We start from the raw sequence: 20,324 nt of genomic DNA, 5'->3' as shown, positions 1-20,324 counted from the left end.
TTTACTGTGCAACCATAATTTGCACTGCATACCTGCATGTTTTATTTTTTAGATAATTTCAAGCCAATCTGTTGAAATAAAATGTGTCCACCTGCTAGTTAGGGAAAGTTAAGGGTAATTTAAAATGTGTTTCTGGCTCCTCTGAACATGTCCCGAATTTGAGAATTGGCATGCTAGTGGAGGATAACATGAGGTACCTAGAAAGTAAATTGCATGTGCATCACTATTAGGCTTATTGTAAAAATGGTGGAAAATTGCCAAATGCCTGTGCAACATGGTGCGGACCTAGCTGTCGGTTTATTCAATTCCCCATGATTAGCTGTATCACAAAATGTATACATTATGGCAGTTACTAGTAAATCACAATGTTTTGCCATATAGCTACTTTTTGGCTAAAGTTGACATAAGAAAAAAGAGGAATTTTAAAGGGGAGTTGCAATATTTTTGTTCTAAACTCCTGATCCAATCCTTAGACGGGGGATGGGCTGAGGCTTAGAGAGGAATGTGAAGGTCAAATCAAAGGCACAGGAATTCTTGCAAGGCACCGCACAACATTGAAATCTTGATGGTGTCATCACTGGTATATAAAGTGGATGCACTATGAGGGAAGAGCTGCTAAAAATTACCATCAGACAGCTGCAAGGAAACACCAAAGGAGATTGCTGAAATCGCATTTGGGTGGAGCTGTCTATTACTGGGGAGGCCTAAAAGCTGAATGGGTCCTATGGTGAAGAGCTGGGGAACATCATTATGAGGGAGTGACCAGACCCCTGCCCTGTCTTCCAAGAGGGTCCTCAAATGCAGCTGGCTTTCCTGAACTTTAAACAGAGGTTTTAAATGTAAGTAGAATTGAGCCATTTGAAACCAGACGGTGGGGGAGTCTGCTTACCTGAAATACTTACCTTTATATTGGCTGGGGGGAGGGGCGGACTCTGTAGATCCTCAGCCTAGTTAACTAAAAAATATTAATTTCATAAATTCCCTTTGGCAGAACACCACAGGGTGATTTTTGTTAACATCTGAAATTAGCATAGCTCATTCCCAGTGTGCACTGAAAGCTATAGACTGTAATGTAATTGAGTAATCCTATTTTTCCTGTTAACCCTCACTTCTTTAAGCAAGAAGGGTGTCTTTGTCCCCAAACTAAAACTAATAAAATCATCCCCATTTTACCGCCCAACTTCCCCAACACAGGCCTTTAAGTGGAGGGGGACTGAAATCAAGAATTCTTAAATCATCCCAATATTGTCTGTCCGGCTTCCCCAACCCAGATCAAAGTAGGGGGTCGGGGGGTCTGAAATCCAAACTTCCCAAATCATCCCAATGTTTCTGTACGACTTCTCCAACCCAGATCAAAGTAGGGAGGGTCTGAAAAACAAACTGCTAATTCACCCTGTGTTTATTTTAAAGCAAAAAAGTGGGTGAAATAATAAATGCCATATGCATTTGTAAAAATCTGTCAACCAAACTGCTAGCCTTTTAAGTGCGCAGGAAAATCAAAATTGCACTGCATTGCATATGTAAATTGATGTTGTTCATTGACCAGTGTTGCTTATTTCATGAAGTGAAATCAGGATACATTAAAGTCTTGTGATGTGTGCTTTTCCCAACCAGCTTGTGTGGTCTATTTGTGTAACAATAATAATAAGTTTAATTGTGAGCCACAAAGAAGGTGGCATGTGTAGTTTAGTGCGATCTCTATTATCTATCATTCAAATAAATACAAATATATTTCCTGTACACTGGCCTCGTTCTTGGATCATTGGTAGCTCAGGGAGAGAGATCCAAGGAGTATGAGATGAATTGGAAATAGGGCTGAACAAAGAAGTGACATTGAACAGTTTGTTGTGTGACACCTTGTTCGGGGCAGGAAGCAACTCCCTGTGTTGAGGGTGGCCTCTCAATAAACTATTAGAGGATTAACCCTTTGCATGACAGAAAAAGTGTGAAGAGTGCCTCAGGAACCAGATCAACACTCTAAACGACAAGCAAGATGGCAGGGGACAGCCCCAGGGGACTGATGCAAACATATGAAGAAGAAGCGTAGAGTGGTTACCGGCAACGCTTGCTGGCATTATAACAGTTTAAAAGCACCACATTAGGACACATTGGGTGTTACTGGGAACGTTATTAATCTCTTTTTCTAATTGTTAGCAGCAGCTACCGGACGTTTTGGCTGTGCTTCTGTGTCCTCGCACTGTCCTTCAGGGTCTGTCAGTGATTGTGCACTGTGCTGACAGTCCAGGAGGGAGCCCCTAGAAAGTGAGGGCTGCCGGGGACTGCTGGAAAGAGGGTTAGGATGCTGCATTCTAATGACACAATCTCGTTTTTTTTCTTTTGGATGAAACCAAAGGTACTTGTGGACAAAATATTCCTGCAGTCTGTGGTTTCAGAATCGTGTAAAGATACAGAAGTTGTGGCTAGATGTTTCCTTCCTTCGGTGCAAGGATGCAAGCAGGATGTGCCTTAAAGATTCAAGCAGATCCTGATTGGGTGAATACTCCTGTCACTCCACTCCTACCACCACCTCTGAACACAATGACTGAAAATGAAACATCCCTAGAAGGTAATCCCCTCCTTTCACTTCCTGTTCCTCACCATCTGTCCCGGCCACCCTCCTCCTCTCTGCCTCCCTTCCTCCCTTCCATGCACATATGCTGTTACATTTCTTTATCGTGGACACATGATGCTTATCCCAATCTGCATGCATCAGCCTAAATCATGACACCCAAAAACAGTGTGGGTTCTTAACGTGCCAATGCCTATACATCAGCCAAAGCTATTGACTTTGTCAATGTTGTTCCTATTGGTTTATCGATGTGGTGTCTAATAAAAAAACAAATCATTTTGGTTCATATTCCTGCTTCACTACTTGACAGTAACTGTGTGATCTTGGACCAACACCCTACCACCCATGTGTCTTCATTACTACTTGCCATGGTGCTTACGAATGAAAAAGACAATACCAACCACTCTACAATGATTAGAGGTGTACCCCACAAACTCTTGAGACGCAGTTATGTGGGTATGCTTGAGGGATGCCCTGCCAATGCGCGAGCTGCTTAGCAGGCTCAATAGATCACATTTTTGCAGACCCAATATCGGTAGTAGGAAATGGACAGGTTTCCCAGATCTAGGGTGCACCATCAGTCACTGCCTGCAGTAGATTGTCCAGAACCATGGGTGGCAGCCATGGGCATTGCTAGGTGTATTGGTTTGCATCAGTCATGGCATTAATCAACACTATGGGAACTTTAATAAACTGGATCCATCTAGTCACTTCGTGTTATATGGAAGCGGTTTGCCTAAATTTGGCAAATTATCATTTACCCGGCATGTTGTTTTAACAACATTAGGCCTGCAGGAGTTGTACCAAAAATATAGAGAGACAGCAAGCTAATCTGTGGCTCTTCGCATGCATGCCATAGGACATGTGTGATGCTAACAGTTAGCAAATAGCATGGGTCCCTGGGCATATGATCGCAATACCTAGCAACACAGAAAACAATTCCATTATACAATAACCACAACTATTGGCTTTGCCAAGGCTTGTTTTCATTCAATCATATTACGATACATAAACATGTCTAAATCACGGCTGGTGGGGGTTTGGGTGGGGGGCGTGGACCTTGCACATTTGCGGCATTCTGCCCTCAGATACAGGGCCTTCTCCCTGGCTCACTCGGGTGCTTTGATGCTGGCATTAGCAGATGCCAAGAGATCGGCATTTTGAAAAACGCTCCTGTGCTGTCACAAATCATAATTCTGCAAACGTACCAAAAGGTAAAATATAGAACTTTATTAGCGCTGAAGTGAAGCGAGGCCTTCCAAATTGAATTATTCACACGTGACAAAATAGTTAAAAAGGCAGCAGGCAGCCAGGCATTCCCAGTAGAGGTGAACACAGCAATTACTGTTTCTTAAAATATGAAAAACATTTGGGACTTTTACTGAGACTCATCATTTTCTCATACACTTTTGGACGCATTGTCATCTTTGTAGTGTCCTCGTGATGTAGTAAGCTATCAAAATAAATTCTGACCAGGTCTGTCTGTCAAGATCACAGTGCATTTTCGAGAATTCATTGGTTAAGGCCATTGGCCTGGCAGTAGGTTTACATGGCTTTTGATCTCGCAGGTTAAGTTACAAATGCACTCTTTTCTTATTCTCTCCGAGTCTTTTTGTGTTTGCTTTCATCATGTTGGGACGAGGAGCCGAGTGAACATTGTCGGTCATTGCTGGTGGAGCCTATCATTAGGGAATCATGATGATTGCATGTGCGCCTATGTAACCCAGCATCAAGTGACACCTGGTTGAAAGGCTATTAGAAACCCAGCAATGCAATGCTTTCGTTGTGTGCCTAATAATTCACATGCATTTGTTCAGACTATCGCGCAAGCCCTCCTACTGATCTAGCACGGCAATTGGTACATGCATAGTGGAGAACGGACCCAATTCACCCAGCAGACTTCCTTTAGAAGCAACAACACGGCCAGACATCAGAGGAAAGGTACTAGCTTCCATGCCTCCCGAGAAACCATGTAAGCAAAATAGAATCCTCAAAGTGCACAGATCATTTAAAACCAAAGCAGTTCAAGCAATCCACAGAATCGTTGGCTGCCGATAGAATTCTTCTGGCAACAAAGAGCACTCACTGCATATCTTCTCATGTAGGTCTCTTCCTGTTCAACTACTGTTGCTGTCCAACTGTTATGCTACTGCACGTTGCCAGCATTGCTGTTGCTACAGCACATTGAGTTGTTGAGGGACCACTTTCCAAACTAGAATCCCTAGGCTTCCTTGGTTACTGACCCGCTCTATCTGTTCCGCCTGGGGCCCTCTTGCAGGTCGTGGTGTCTAATGCTCAGCCGCACAAGACATAAGTGCGCCTAACCAACTGAGCCTGAGTTCCTCTCTCATTGCTGGTCCTCTTTCTTCTGGAATTTGTGAACCACGCGAAAAGCCTCCAAGAACTCGTTGAAGTCAATGCTGCCATCTTTGTTGGCGTCAATCGTGCGGGCAAGTTCATCGATGGTCGCGTCGTCGATTTCGATGTGGAGATGAGAGCTGAAGAGTTTCCAGGTCTGTCGGAACTCCTCATTAGAGATCAAACCTATGGGAAAAAGCATAAACATTACTAAAGAATGAGATGCAGAGGACTGGCGCAAAAACATATGTTGGAGATTTGTATGCACAAGGTCAAGCCAAGTTTTGAAATTAACCTCAGTTTGTCTGCGTGAACCAAGGCCATGTTCCATTCATTCTAGTTAATTTTGCTGTCACAAAGAGGATTTTTATGGATGTATGCAGGTGTGGCCAGATCCAACATGGAACAAAGGTTAAAGGTCAAATGACCATGGCAACTCTACCAACTCCCCCAGTTGAAAAAGGTGTTTGCTTTGCCTTTCATCACGCCTCCCCACTTGTCAGAACCCAGGGTAGCATCTTCTGGTGCCCACAATTCATCACCTCCGGGCATATGTTGACTGATGAGTGTATTCCAGTGTGCTGCTGGGAGCAGTTTTCAAATAAAACTCAAATGATAGGGAGAGGATACTGGATCTATGATGTTTAAACTCAGGCCGATTTCATCAAAGCCTGGTTGCCCGGGCCCAGTTTTGGCCCTGTGGCAAGCATCTTTCCCTTTCCGTGCCACCTTCCCTGACCGTTCCCAATGCGGTCGACGCCCCAGCAACCCCTGTTCCCTTTACCACCCTTCTCCCCTCAGGCTCAGTCATGTTTCCTGCAGGGGACACCCCCGCAATCCCAGCTCTTTTGCCCGCACCATGCCGTTCACCCCACCCCATTCTCCCTATCCTCAGTCACACCCTCTCTCAAATACACACAGACACGCAGACAACGAATCCCGTCCCCCATTACTTCCTAGTGCCTCGCCTCAAGGATGCGCAGTAAGCACATAGACGGTTTACAGACAAGCTGCCTTTCGGTGAAAGTGGGCTGTCGACGAGGAAATAATTACGACAAAATCGGCACAGCTACAATACCTACCTAATTGTGGGGCGCCCACCCCTCCACACAGAACAAAGAAGTGCTTCCTCAAATAAATCTCTTCCCCAAGACAGTTTTTGATCAAGGAGTTTAGCGAAGGCGTGATGCACTGGGGAAGCTGAGAGAAGATTCCATGGAGCCTGACACAATTTGTATTTGCAGGCGCCTGGCAAGGAGAGCAGCCTGCGGAGTGGGCAGGCACAGTGGTGCTGCATGTTGAAATGCGGGGCACTTGCTCACTGGATGGGGAATGAGGGTTGATCGGAATCAGGTAATAATATCCCCACCAATAATATTGCCATATATATGGTCATCGGGAACGCCCATTGGCGATATTATTAGTGGGGATACATTTTCGGGTAAATGGGAGCACGATTGCGGGGGTGTCCCCCGTTCCCTTTAAAATAATATGGGGATTGCGGGGGTATCTGCCGCAGGTTCAGTGGGTTCATATCGGTGCAAAAATACAGCAGCATTTTTGTATGGCAATATTTTTGCAGGGATACTAACACATGGAACCGGTTGATCATACTGTTCAACTGCCAGAGCTTCACGGTACATATAAGTATGAGAAAGGTCACGCTGCTCAGTAGGAGAGTTACATGCAGAGCGGATAAGTGCTCTGAGAGATGGGGAGGCGGGTGGGTCATCTCACCGAGACCAAAATAATGAAATTGAAATGGGACAGATCGAATCAGAAATATTGGTAAAGTGTATGTGAAGTAAGTGTTGCAGAGGGTTCCCATTCGAGAATCTTCAATTAAAGCAGTGAGGCTCTGAGCCAATCAATACATTTGACGAGCACGAAGCATTACAGAGAAGCAGCAGAGAGCTGGAGATGGGGGGTGCAAACTATCTGACTGAAAGTAGTCTACCGGTGGGAAAGGAGTTAGCAGTAACCAATGCCCAGTTAGTATACCTAATCCTAGATCAGACACACTGGGGAAATTGAAGGGTCTGGCGCATACCTAAAGAGAGTGACACACTGCGCTCTTAAAATCAAACCTAATCAAACACTTAATTATCCGTTTGAAGCTTGAACAAGCAGATTTTTAAAAACAAGGTGCACAAGGGCCCTTAATTCATATGGTTATTATGCTCACTGATAGTCCTCCTCTTTATTGACAAGCCAAAATGCAGATGATCCCTATTTTCTCGAGTCTCTTGATGAGGATATTGTGACTGACTGTGTCGAACACTGCGGAGAGGTCGAGTAGTATCAGTGCCGAGTTTGTGTTGGAATCTGCATTGGTCTTTAGGTTGTCCCAAATGGAGAGAAATGCCGCCTCTGCCCCTCTCATGGGTCTGAAGCGAACTTGTGCCTGGTCCAATAGTTGGTTTTCTATGTGTTCCAGTGTTTGTTCATAGACATAGGTCTCTAGTAGCTTTGCCAGAAAGGGAATGTTTGATATCGGTCTGTAGTTAGAGAGGCCTTCCACATTGCCCATTGTATACTTGAGAAGCAGTTTGATGTACGCAGATTTGAAAAGTGATTTGTTGAAGTGGTTTATGTGGCATTCCAATGCTGTGCCCTGTGTCAGAATTCATTTATAGATGTCAGGTGGGCAATAGTCCATTGGGGAGCCTGCTTTGCTGCTTTGTTTCACCAGCTTGAGAAATGTCTCTCCCAATATTTGGGTGAAGCTTTGCAGCTTGTTCTGTGATTCCAGGGTAGGTAGGGGATGGCGCACAGTCTGGTTGATTGGCCTACTTTGTATAATCCAATGTATGTCAGGGATTTTTATTTTCAAAGAAGTCTGCAAGATCATTGCATAGATTGTGTGAAGTTACCGATGCGTTATTACATCCAGGTGAATTTCTCATCTCATTTACTATGTTGAATAGCTCTTTCTGGGTGTTGGTGGCTTTTGTGATTCGGTTGCCGTAGTATTCCTTTTTGGCTTTGAGCGTTTCCTTTTTTTATGCTCAGACTTGTTTTTGATACTTCATTCTTTTGGCCTGCTCGTAGTTTCTCCGCCATTCTAGTTCAAGTTTCCAGTTTGTTTTTTTCATTGTATTGAGTTGGGGTGTAAACCATCTTGCCACTGTTTTCTTTTGTGATGGGATGAAGGGTTTTTCCGGGGAGATGCTGTCTATTGTTTCGGCGACCCAGTTCTTGATTAGGTCTGCTTTTTTAGTCTTGGTCCATTCCATCAAGGGCTGCGGTTGATGGTTTTGAGGATTCCAGTTGTTATTTTAAGTTACTGCTTTTGATGGTATTCCAGTTTCTTTTCCAGATCGTAGTGAACTCTTGGGGATGTTTGGGTTCTTTAGCTGTTAGTTGGATCACGAACGGTATGATGAGGTGGTCGCTCAATAGTATTTGTATTGCCAGGGCAGTTGAGATTCGTTTTTTGTTGGCGAAGATTGCGCCAAGTGTGTGTCCCGCTATGTGTGTCGCACCTTTAACCATCTGGCGTAGTTTCATTGTCTCGAGGTGCTTGATTAGTGATTTTTGTGAGTTTTCATTCTCTTCTTCAAACCATATTTTGAAGTCCCAGAGGATTATCAGGTGATCGTGTTTGATGGCCAGGTTCATGATGACTTCTATGAAGGTGTCTTCAAAGGTTAAGTCATAGGTCAGTGGTCTAAAGATGAGTATGAACGTGAGGTTTGTTTTTGAGTCTGTCGTCAGGTGAAGGAAGAAGGATTCGCGGTTTCTGATGTTCAGCGGGTAAGTTGTTTTTATTTTCAGGTTGTTTCATGTTCAAAAGATGGTTAAAGAGATTCTCTCCTCAATATTTCAAGATGAAGGTGGTATGGATTTGGCTACTGACAGAGCACACAGAAGAGTGTGCATTTTTGCGGGGGGTTAGATCCATAGTGGTATGCTGTTACTATTAAACAGATAATCATCAGAACTTATACAAGTTAAGAGGAAAGCAGAGGGTTGAATATAAATCAGCGAAGGCGCATATCCCTCAAGGTCTTTCTGTCCTTACTTTAAGAAAAAGATGTGAATCTCACTCGCTCACAACTTGGCTGCGAGAACATGTTACAAAATACAGATGGGTTTACCCCCTCCTCCCCTTCGCTTTGCTATTTGAGATTAGTGCAGGGATTTAGACCGTCAACCAAATGGAGGAAATTCCAAAGGTTACAAAGTGCTTGATGAGGTATTTGGAAGGAACCCAAGCTGAAGCTGGTCATTCAGTGCCGGTCTCCCAGAAACATGACAATGGACAACGAGATATCCAGTGATAAAGTCCCCTGGGAAAAGGTTGCCAGGGGGTGACATTTCCTGAAATGTGCACTCCCACAAAACTCAAGCACTTTACTAAAATATTCTAGGACTGGAGTTAGAACAGAATATTTTACCCGTCCTAATATATGTGGGGGGAGGAGGGATTTTAGGGGTGCAGGGAAAAAGGTTGTGTACTTGGCGACTTTTTCCAGGGGACATTTTCACATAAAACCGACAACCAAAAAGATTCCGGAAGTCAGGATAAAAAAAATACATGAAGGTGAATACTCCTCCGGGGTTGGGCGGAAGAAGGAAAACCTTGATCAAGTGACTTTGTAATTAGTTAAGTATGTTACGGAAATGCTACTAGCGCTTCAAGAGGAGCTCTTGAAGTTTATACAGAATCATAGAGTTTGTAATCTGTTCCAAAGAAACAAGAACTAAACTGGTTAATGTTTGGAAGAGGAATGGAATGCTTTTAGATGAGCAAGAAATGGAAGAAAACAGCTGGATTAAGATGTTCTAACCTCCAGGATCAATTCTCATATTCGCATGTTATGCTTCTGAATATGGCTGGGTATTTCTTATTAGGAAAGAGTGCGATGAAGCAGGGAAAGAGTCATACATTCATGTTTTTTCATTTTGATGTTAGCCAAGATTTTTTGTTCCATAAGAAGAGGAGGGAAGATCAACTGGAAGGGAATTGGACTGCGACCATTTTTTTTTTGGTTGAGTAGCATTCTTGCTTGCTTTAAGGGCTGATTGGGAATGAAAAAGATTGCCTGGTTTGGCACAGAGACTGGAGAATTGCAATGCAGTTACGATGAACGCCTCAAAGTCGTTGGGATGCTCTGTGGGATACTTCAACATGGAGGGGCTGAAGTCCTCTTCTAAACAAGATTTACTTGCAAGAGAGTTCAAGAAAAAGGCCCTGTATAAACTATTTGTGCAAGAATCTCATTATAAAGTGGGTCAAGAAACCGCAATTTAAAGACTCGGGATAGGTCTGTCCTATTGGGGCTCACATCAGAAAAAGAAAAATGCAGTAGGCACTTTTTTGACAAGCAGATTCAGACTCGGTCATAGTGAGGTAAAGAAGTGCTTTGAAAGAATGGTTAAAGGCCTAAAAAAAAGATTTCAAGTCAACACGCTCTTTATATGTTCCAAATCAGTGGCAACTAATGTTTATTGAACAGGCCATAAACAAAGTCTTTGAATAGGCAGACGGGTTCTTCGTCTTGAGTGGAGACTGTAATTCAATGATTCACTCAGAGTGTCCAAGTCCCACTCTGCGGGGGTTTCCCGGGAGGTAGAGCAGCCATTAAATTAGCCAAGCTCTTTACTGAAGTTATATGGGTTATGTGACACTTGTAGTGGGACCAACCCAGGCTGTTGACATTTGGCATTTTACTCATATTCCCAAAAGAGCTATTCCACATTTGAAGGATTACATTATTCGAAAGGATGACCAGCAGTCCCTATCCCTACCAATAGAGCGAAAGATTACTCCTGTAACTTGGTATGACAATGATATGGTAGTGTTGACTTTGGATCTTGACCTCACAGGGAAGAATAAGGGGAGGAGGCAATGTAACAACCTCTTGTTGAGAGATCACATTTTTCGAGAATCCATGAGACAAAGCATTGTGCAATTATTTCAAACTAATGAGGGGGGAGAGGTTCACTCAGGATGGTCTAGGATGTAAACAAACCCATATTTCATGACAGAAGGAGCTAAGAAAAAAAAGAGAAAAGCTTAAGGGAGTCACAACTTAAGGCCAAGGTATTTGATTTGAACAAGAGTTCTATAGGTCCATTCCTGTGGCAGAACATAATATTGCTGGAACTAGAGCCACTCAGGCAGGAGGTTAGGACTTTGCAAATGGGCAAAATGTATAAGAAACTTAGATTCTTTAACCAAATGTTTTGTGAAAATAAGGGCCAAACTGACTCCATGTTGGTTAGAAGAATCAGGATGCAAAGGGAGGGCCACTGGGTAGATGTGGTGTTTAATGAACCAGGGGATGAGTGAGAAACCCATATGGCATTCCTGGGTTCTTTGAAATTTAAGATAAACATTACTATTCCTCTGAGACACAATCCATTAAAGGCCAAATTAAATTATGCTTGGCCTCTTACGTTCCTGGAACTCTTATAACAAGGAATGAGGAATTTGGAGAGCCTGTTACTAATATGGAGTTTTCCTTAGCAATCAAGAGTATAAAAATCAGGGAAGGCCTCTGACCCAGATTGCTTTACTGTTCAGTTGTACGAGATATTTCACAAAGAGCCTCTCCCCTAAGCTAGCTGCTGTATTTATAGTTACACTAGATTACAGGATACTACTTCCCTTGCGGAAGTGGTTATTTTGGTGATGCCGAAAGATGTGTAGGACCCTAAAGGCTGCACATTTTAAAGGCCTTATATTGTTATTAAATTTGGACACTGAGGTTCTCGCAAAAGTGCTAGCAATAAGGTTCAAGATTCTTCTCAAATTGTTGCATTTTAACAAAGTGGGCTTTGTGAGAGGTCGTGATGGAGCTGATAGTATTGGAAAATCTATTGACTTAATGAGCGAGCAGCGAGGGGTTTAGTCTGATCCTGTTCTATTGTCATTAGATGCCGAAAAGGTATTTGACCGGGTGGAATGGACATTTCTTGAAGAGCCAATACAGAGCTTTGGCTTTGGTCTGAACTGCACAAGTTTAGAACAGGCATAGGGAATGTGGGGTGTGTGGACCCGACAATAATGTTTGCTAGGGGGCTGTCCAGTGCACCAGTTGCACTGGGACACATCCACCGGGATATGTGAAGATCAACATTGTGAAAATGATGACCTGTGCATTTTCAATAACTGGAAAGCCTGAAAAAGCAAATTTTTGACACTATTTGTAGATGCTCAATTTTCTGAGAATCAAACTTTGCAATTGTCCTGGGAAATGGCTATCCCTTCATTGGCAAGCAAGACCCCCCCCTTGGATTTCCATGTACAGGTTAAAGATCATCAGAGATAGAATGGAATCACCAGGGGGACCTCACTTGAGAGATGACGGGATATGTTACTGATTCCATCTGTAGATACCTCTGTACAAGAGATTTGTTGAAAGACTGTGTGATAGCAATGAATGGGCAGAGGATAAAAAAATATTTTCATTATTGAATATATTGAAAGCACATCATTGATCACATGAATGGTTGATGTTTTGGTGCTACGTTTTGAGTTGAATACTATTGGATAGGGATGGTGGAGGAGGATGAGATAGTACATGTGTGTTTTTATCTGTGGAGCTACTGTCCTTTTAAGTACTGCTCACTGTTCCCAAGAAGGAGTGTGCTGGGATGGCCCTGTGGGCCCAGGTGGAGTGTCTTGAAGAGCAGTACATTTTGGTTGCATTTGAAGGTGAGGAGGAAAGGTGACCAAGGCTAAGGGAGTAGTTTCTTACCTGTAACTCCATTTCCCCAGCGTTGGTATCTTTCATGGATTCACATGCTGTCAATATTTCTGGTCATCAGGCTGGGAAAGCCTTCATAACTTTAACATAGTGTTTCCTGTGGAAAACTTTGACACTGAGTGCCCTATCAACATCTTTTTTGGGTCCTTTCGACTGCACCAATAGGACGTCTGGTATAAATAGCCCAGCCCCCGCGACTTCCCTTCAAATTTTAACCTCCCAAAGTAGAGGAAACTCGAACCAAGGTTTGCCTGCAGTAGCGGCGGTGGGCGCATGTGGATCCATGAAAGATACCAATGCTGGAGAAATGGAGTTACAGGTAAGAAACTACTCCCTTCTCCAGCAATGGATCATTCATGGCTTCACATTCTGTGAATAGATTACATAGCAGTATGATAAACCATTGGTCCATGACAGGCAAACAAAGCCCCATGCCCTAGGACATAGTAATCAACAGAATTAACATCATCCAACAATAGGTATGAGAAAGAAAAACCACACCCCGGAAGCAGTGGGGCCTAACTTATGGGAACAGGCATTGCAGGACCACACGTCCCACCTGCACATCCTCCACATGCTGTTGTCCCAGACAGCAGTGTCTGGTGGAGGTATGCGCCATGGATCTTGTAGAATGGGCCTTAGGAACGGCCCACAATGGCTCGCAAGCCTTCCTGTGGCTAAAGGTGATCGTAGAGGAGACCCAACGGAAAATCTGTGCTTCGAAATAGCTTGCCCACTGTTGGACGGGCCAAAAACCACAAACAGCTGCCTTGACATCCTGAAGACTTGAGTTCGGCCGAGATAAAACTTCAATGCCTTCTTAACGTCCAATGAATGCAGCGCCTTTTCCGCAGGAGTGGTAGACTTAGTGAAAAACATGGGGATGGCAATCGTAGAATTCTTGTGAAACTCCGACGACACTTTAGGCAGGTGTAATAGGCACCAGAAAAGCGACTTTCCACATGAGCAACATCACCGCCGTCGACATGGGTTCAAACGGCAGCTTCATGAGAGCTCAGAGTACCACATTGACACTCCATACTGGAGAAAACCTCTTCTCTGGGGGAAACATCCTGAAAAGGCCTTTGAGGAAGTGTTTGACCAACCTGTCGCTGAAGAGAGGTGTAGAGTTGCGTTGTCTCGTGAACAGGGAGATGGCAGCCAAATGCACCTTGATCGAAGACAAAGCCAGCCCCCCATTCACCAGCAGCAGAAGATACGGCAGAAATTGAGCTGGTGACACTTCCAATGGCTGTACGTCCGGTTGCTCCGCGCACCAGGCACAGAACCTAACCCACTTACGACAGTAAGATACTTTGGTAGAGGGTGCCCTTGCTGCCGCCAAGATCAGTGGGCAATCCTGAAGGAACCCTAGATGTCCAAATTCGGAGTAGTCAGGAGCCATGCCGCAAGACTGAGGGATGCTGGGTCGTGATGCCACACCTTGCCGTCGTCCTCTGATAGCAGATCCAATTCCGACCCCAGATGAAGTGGGTCGTACACCGAGAGGTGAAGCAGATCTGAGAACCAAGCATGCTGGGGCCAGAACAGAGCCACCAAGATCACCCTGCACTGGACCTTGCGCACCATCTGGATCGTTCTCTGGATCAGATGAAACAGAGGAAACGCGTACGTGAACAGGCCCGTCCACGGGAATGAGAACGCGTCCCCCCCTGTAGTCTGGATGAGCCACCCTGCTGACAAAGTCCGGGCACTGTTTGTTTTTCGGGTTGGTGAACAAGTCCAGAGGGGGAGACCCCTACTCCCTGAAAATTTGCGCCACCTGGGCGTCCATCAGTTTCCATTTGTGCAATGGACCTGCGTCCCTGCTGAATACATCCGCCTGACCATTCTGATCCCCTGGCAAATGGTAAGCAGTGATGTGAATCCTGTGAGCAATGGCCCAATACCAGACCGCCTGCGCCTCATGGGACATGAGCCATGAGTGTGTGTCGCCCTGCTTGCGCAGGTAAAACATTGTGGTGGTGTTGTTTGTCAGAATCCAGATCACTGTACCCTGAAGGAGAGGCAGAAACTACTTCAGAGCCCAGTGCACCGCCTTCAATTCCAGAATGTTGATGTGTAATGATGCCTCTTTAAGAGACCAAATGCCCTGAACCTGAAACTGGCCGAGGTGCGCACCCCAATCCACCTGGGACGCGTCCGTCATGATCGTGTACTGAAATTCAGGCTCCACTAGGGGCATGCCCCTGTTGTTGGAGCAAGTCCACCACCGCAGGACCTCCGCCAAAGCTCAGGAGATGACAACTTTGTCAGACCAGGAACCAAGACTCTGTGACCCCCTGGAGGCAAGAAACTCCTGCAGTGGCCTCATAAACAGATGACTATTTGGGATGAGCAGGATGCAGGACACCATGGATCCAAGAAAAGACATGTAACCACGGACCGTTACTGACGTTCCTGTCCCCCACAAGGCCTCCCTGGAGATCACCTTGTGAATTCTGTCGACCGACGGCTTCACCAGATTGAGATGCATGTGAAACTGGGCCCCTAGGAAAACCAGGTCTCTGGATGGCGTCAGACAAGATTTTGCGAAGTTGACCGCAAAGCCCAGCTGCTGTAACAGGAGCATTGAAGCATGGAGAGATTCTGACGTCCTTTGAGGAGACGATCCCCTGACCAACCAGTCGTCCAGGTATGGATAAACATGATTCCCCTCCCTGCAGAGAAAGGCAGCCACTCGAGTCAGGCACTTGGTGAACGCCCTGGGAGCCGACTTGAGGCCAAACAGGAGAACCTGAAACTGGTAATGCTCGTCGCAAACCATGAACCGTAGGAACTTGCGATGCCCCGGAAGCATGGGGATGTGGAAATAAGCTTCCACGAGGTCCAACGACGCCAAGAATTCTCCAGCCTGGACCGAGCGTATGATGTCTTGCAACATCAGCATCTTGAATTTCTGGCGCTGCAGATTCTTGTTCAATGGCCGAGGGTCCAGAATAGAGCGGCATTTTCCATTTGGCTTTTTGATCACAAAATACCGGGAGTACACACCCTGTCCTCGTTCCGACACCGGGACCGGTTCTATCGCCCCTTTTTCCAACATCAGACACACCTCCTGCCGCAAGATTGGTAGATGCAGCTGCAACACCTTCCCTGGTGGGATAGGGAGCTGCGTGCGCCGAAACTCCAACCAGTGGCCATAACATATTGCATCCAGCACCCATCTGTGCTTTGTAATCATCCTCCACTCGTCGACATGGTGCGCCACTCTGCCCACTAGTTGACTGCCTATATGGCAGTCATTGCTGAGGCTTGGACCACATGCCTCTAGTAGCTGAGGCTGCAGGACCCCTCTTCCTCTGCCCTTGAAAGTCCTGGTTCCTCTGGGTGGACTGGAAAGAACGCTGGAACCCTTGGGAGGAATAACTGGGGCGACCGTAGCCCTTGTCGCGGGAGCCTGCAAATCTGTCATTCCCTTAGTTTCTAAAGGGGTGGGAAGAGCGGACCAGCCACTAGGCCTCCTGATGTGGATGGACCTGCCGGCTGCAGATCCAATGCCTGACGCTACTCTTTCGGACTAGAGTCCAAGGTGCATGTGGTGGCGTCTTGCTGAAGTATCTCCAATGGGAGCAAAGGCCCAAAGCCGGAACCAGACTGCCGCGGCACCTCCAAAGTCAACGGCGCACCTGCCGCCTCAGTCGTCGATGAGGAATCTATCCCGGTCGACGACGGTGCAGTTGTCACCACGTCCGGCGAAGGAATAGAAGGCAGCACCACCAGCGTCCGTAGATGAACCCCTCAGTGACGGGACCAAGGCTGCCACCGGCCTAGCCTTCTCCGGCGAAGTTGACCACTTGGACATGGAACTGGAGCTATGTTTGGAAGATTCACAGCCTGAAGAGGAACAGTGCCGGTCTGTCGACGCCGAGTGCTTTGTCGAAGAGGAGGACACTCGAGACTTAGGCTTCTCCTTAACAGCCGCCGAGGACTTTGACAGCCTGGCGCTCAATTCACTCGGCTTCTCAGTCCTCGTGCCTTGGCCTGAGAGCGGCCTCCCGACCCTCTACTCTGATGCCCAGAGGACTCACTGACTTTCTGCACTGCCAACGCTGGTACTGCTGTGCGCTGCTTCTTAGAGGGGGGTTCCGCAGACCTCGCCCTCAGATGTGAAGATGACATCTCCTCTGCCGTAGTTGAGGACTTGCCCCTGCGGGCCGAACCAACTTCCGAGCCCGGGAAAGTACCCTCATTCAGCCAAAAATCAACTGCTGATTGCGGTGACTTTAACGTCTTCTGGGAGAAGCCTTGAGAAACCTCACAGTTGTCAGCAGAATGATTGGGATACAGGCAATATATGCAGTCTGCATGTCCATCCCCTTCGTAGACCTTCTTGAGGCCGCAGGTCTAACACGGCCGAAACAACGATCTCTTTGGGCCCATAGATGACATGACTGGCCTGAACAAGCACAAAAGAGCGAAAGCACGTGTAGAACATGAAGAGCAATTTTCTGGAGAGAAAACACAAGGTGATCCCAACAGTTTTGAGACGGTTGAAATCTGAAGGGAAGCCGCAGGGGCGAGGCCATTTATACTAGGAATCGTATTGATGCAGCCGAAAGCACCCAAAAAAGACGTCGATAGGACACTGAGTGTCGAAATTGTCCATAGGAAAACACTATGTTAAAGTTACCGAGGTTTTCCCAGCCTGACGATGGGAAATATTCACAGCATGTGAATCCATGAAAGATCCAATGCTGGAGAAGGAGAGGTTTGCTATGTTCATTAAATGTTAAATGTTTGATGACTTTGCTGATGTAATGAAGTCAGATAGGTTGAGTCTACTAATGATAGGCTTGGGAGACTAGACAATGTTGTTGAGATCTTGTCTGGTCTGTTGGATAAGCTATTTGGGTAAATTCTGGAGTAGGGTTTGTAGGTTGTTCTCAGGACCATTTCAGGTGAAGGTGTCTATGTAATGGGCAGTCTTCGCTTTTATAATGTCTTGCTTGCACTGGGTGGGGAGGATTTTCAGGATGACATCTGGGCATCCTCCAGAATGGAGGAGGGTGGCGAAGGTGGAGGAGTTTGCCTATTTTTGGAATATCCCTGTTGCATAACCTTTCAGTGTGCTCTGTTTTGAGAACGCCAATTCATTGTCCAAAGCGATGTTGAAAGTTTTGACCAAGTATGACAACAAAAATACTGATTCTACCATTCTCATATTAGGGGCAATATGTCCTACACAAGCAAACTGACAATCCTTGAAAAAAAACTGCACTGAAGTGCCAGGCCCAAGCCATGCCATAGCAAACAATGCTTCTGGAAGCAGGCCTGCTACAGTAAGCAAGCAAGAAAAGCCACAGCGAGTTACACATGGAAAAGGCCCATATCAGAGTGGAGGGATCCCACACCGTTCATGGCCTGCAAACTTCTACCGTGTGTTAAGACAGAATCATCTTGATGAAACCCTTGCCCTGCCAAAATAATTCTATGACAAACAAAAAAGGCTGTTCAGTCATACAGAAAAAAAGGAAATTGTACTGATGAATAAAACAAGAAAAAGAACACAATAGCTCAAATATTTTATCAGCATTACAAAGGCTCATCACGAGTTTGGTGGTAACCCTTAAATGCGGCCGTAACGTTATTACTGCCGTGTTTAAGGGTCCGCCAAATCACGGGCTTGGCGGATTTTCCCCCAGCTCTGAGCTAGGGGAATCTGCAGTGATTTTGCTGATTTTCGGCGCTATTACCGCCAGCGGTAATAGCGCCAAACATTCCCCATTGGGCACAATGGGGAATGGGAGATTCCCGAATGGGCCCAATGGGGAATAGGGATTTATCGTTCCCCCAAATCTGTGATCTGGCGCTTATAGCGCTGGGGGGTTTGGTGGTAGGGCTAATAGCCCCGGCGGTAATACCGCCGGGGGTTAGCGCCCAACTTGTGATAAAGCCATGTAGAAGAACGCTTAAAGCAAAATGAATTTCAGTATGGAATAATCACAAAAAGGAAACCAGTTCTAATGACACATTAAGCCATCATTAACCCCCTCTCAGCCAATCAGAATGCTTGGAATTCAAGACATATTAATGCAATTTCCCAGAATTGTTTTTTTAAAGAATTTTGGAAGATTTTTTAATTGCAACTTCAAATTAAAAGCACCACATCAAATTAAAAGCACCACACTGAAAGATAAAACTTGGGGAAAGGCTTTAACTTCTGTATAAAGTGTTTACTTTTACATTAATGCATGTTCATGTTAAAAATGTTACAGTTCAACTAAGTGTGAAATTGAAAGCCTTTACCTTATAAAGACAACCTTATTTAAACGTTACAAAATAAAGCCATATTTAATTTACTAACACGCTTTGTTTATGTACTTTACTCACGATTACACTGGGCCTCATTACGACCCTGGCGGTAGGGGATCGAGCTGCCGGCGCCGTTAACCCCCTACCAACTCATTACGAGGTCTGCTTGCGGGTTCCCGTGAGCAGGCCAGGATGCTAACAACGGGCCCGACATTAAAGGGCCCGTTGTTAGCACCCTCCCCATTCCCATTGAGCCCTATGGGGGCTCAAATGGGAATGGGGATGTACCTGGTCCAGGTTCCTTGAATGGGGAAATACCGGGCCCTCCAAGGTCGGAATGGCCCGGTATTTCCCCATTCAAGGAACCCGGACCTGGTACGTGGAATGGGGTTAGCCATACTCGGAATGAGGCCCATTGTCTTTTATTTCACTACCACAACTCCTAAACCTTCATTGCTATTCCCACTATGTACAAATAGCCATATAGACCTTGGGAGGCACAATTATCACTTGAGACAATGACCCTTCCCCAACTTACATTATCCGGCAGCAATAAGCAATTACTTAGTCTACAGGTCTATGTTGGTTGACAGCAGTGCTTTAAGTGGGATTAGAAATTGAGGGGGGCTCTCGTTAGAGTGTGTGGCCTAAGTACGGGTGTGCTTAGGCCATGCCCCCTATCGAGACCCCCCCTCGCCTAAGGGGTGGGGCTGCTAAAAGAAGGAGAGCTGGGGCGCACTGGCAGTATTACCTTTGATGCACCCAACCTCCCAACCCCCTTTTAAACAAAAGAAGGGGCTGGGCGCTGCAAAGGTGTGACACTAGTGTGCCCCAGCTCACACCCAGCAGGCAGCCTTTTCATTCAAGGAGCCACGTGGTGCAATGCTTTACCACGGGCTCCTTGAATGAAAGTGCTGCCTGCTGCTGAGGGCTCCGTACTCTGAAACGGGAGGAAGGCTGGACTGCCCAGCTCTCCCTTTGTTTCTGAGCAAATAGCCATCAACCAGTGCGAGGAGCTAAGGGGCTTCATGCTGGGTGATGGCTATTTACTCAGAAACAAAAGGAGGGCTGGCTCCTGTTTCAGAGTACAGGGCCATCAGGAAGCCCGCACTGAACGGTTGCACCAGCTGCTTAGAGGTGCCCGCACTTCAGTTTAGAAAAAAGAAAAGGCTCTAGGCCTCATTACAACCCTGGCGGTAGCCGTGCCTGTAAAACAGACACGGCTGCCGCCGGAGTTACATTTTTTCCGGCCCCTGGCAATGGGGATATACAGGGCCATTCCGACCTTATCGGACCCTGTATGTCCCAGGGGCCGGAATCCGTTACTCCTCATTCCCATTTGAGCCCCAAAGGGCTCAATGGGAATGGGGAAGTGGATGCACCAGCACCGTTTATAACGGTGC

At 46.0% G+C, this 20,324-nt stretch overlaps 1 protein-coding gene across 2 annotated transcripts in view; it reads right to left on the bottom strand.

Annotated features, from left to right (window-relative positions):
- Positions 1 to 3,778: 3,778 nt before the first annotated feature.
- PPEF1 (protein phosphatase with EF-hand domain 1) overlaps positions 3,779 to 20,324 on the bottom strand; it is a 587,279-nt gene continuing 570,733 nt past the window's right edge. The window contains exon 17 of one of the 2 annotated variants that reach the window (XM_069636855.1): positions 3,779 to 5,113. In XM_069636855.1, the coding sequence (XP_069492956.1) occupies positions 4,917 to 5,113 (197 nt within the window). In that variant the 3' untranslated portion in view covers positions 3,779 to 4,916. The remainder of the gene's footprint in view (positions 5,114 to 20,324) is intronic. The other variant, XM_069636856.1, reaches the window with a different exon arrangement.

Source organism: Ambystoma mexicanum, chromosome 7p (assembly GCF_040938575.1).
Source record: "Ambystoma mexicanum isolate Mex_15411 chromosome 7p, UKY_AmexF1_1, whole genome shotgun sequence".
Classification (NCBI taxonomy): Eukaryota; Metazoa; Chordata; class Amphibia; order Caudata; family Ambystomatidae; genus Ambystoma; species Ambystoma mexicanum.
This window is presented reverse-complemented; position numbering and strand designations above follow the sequence as displayed.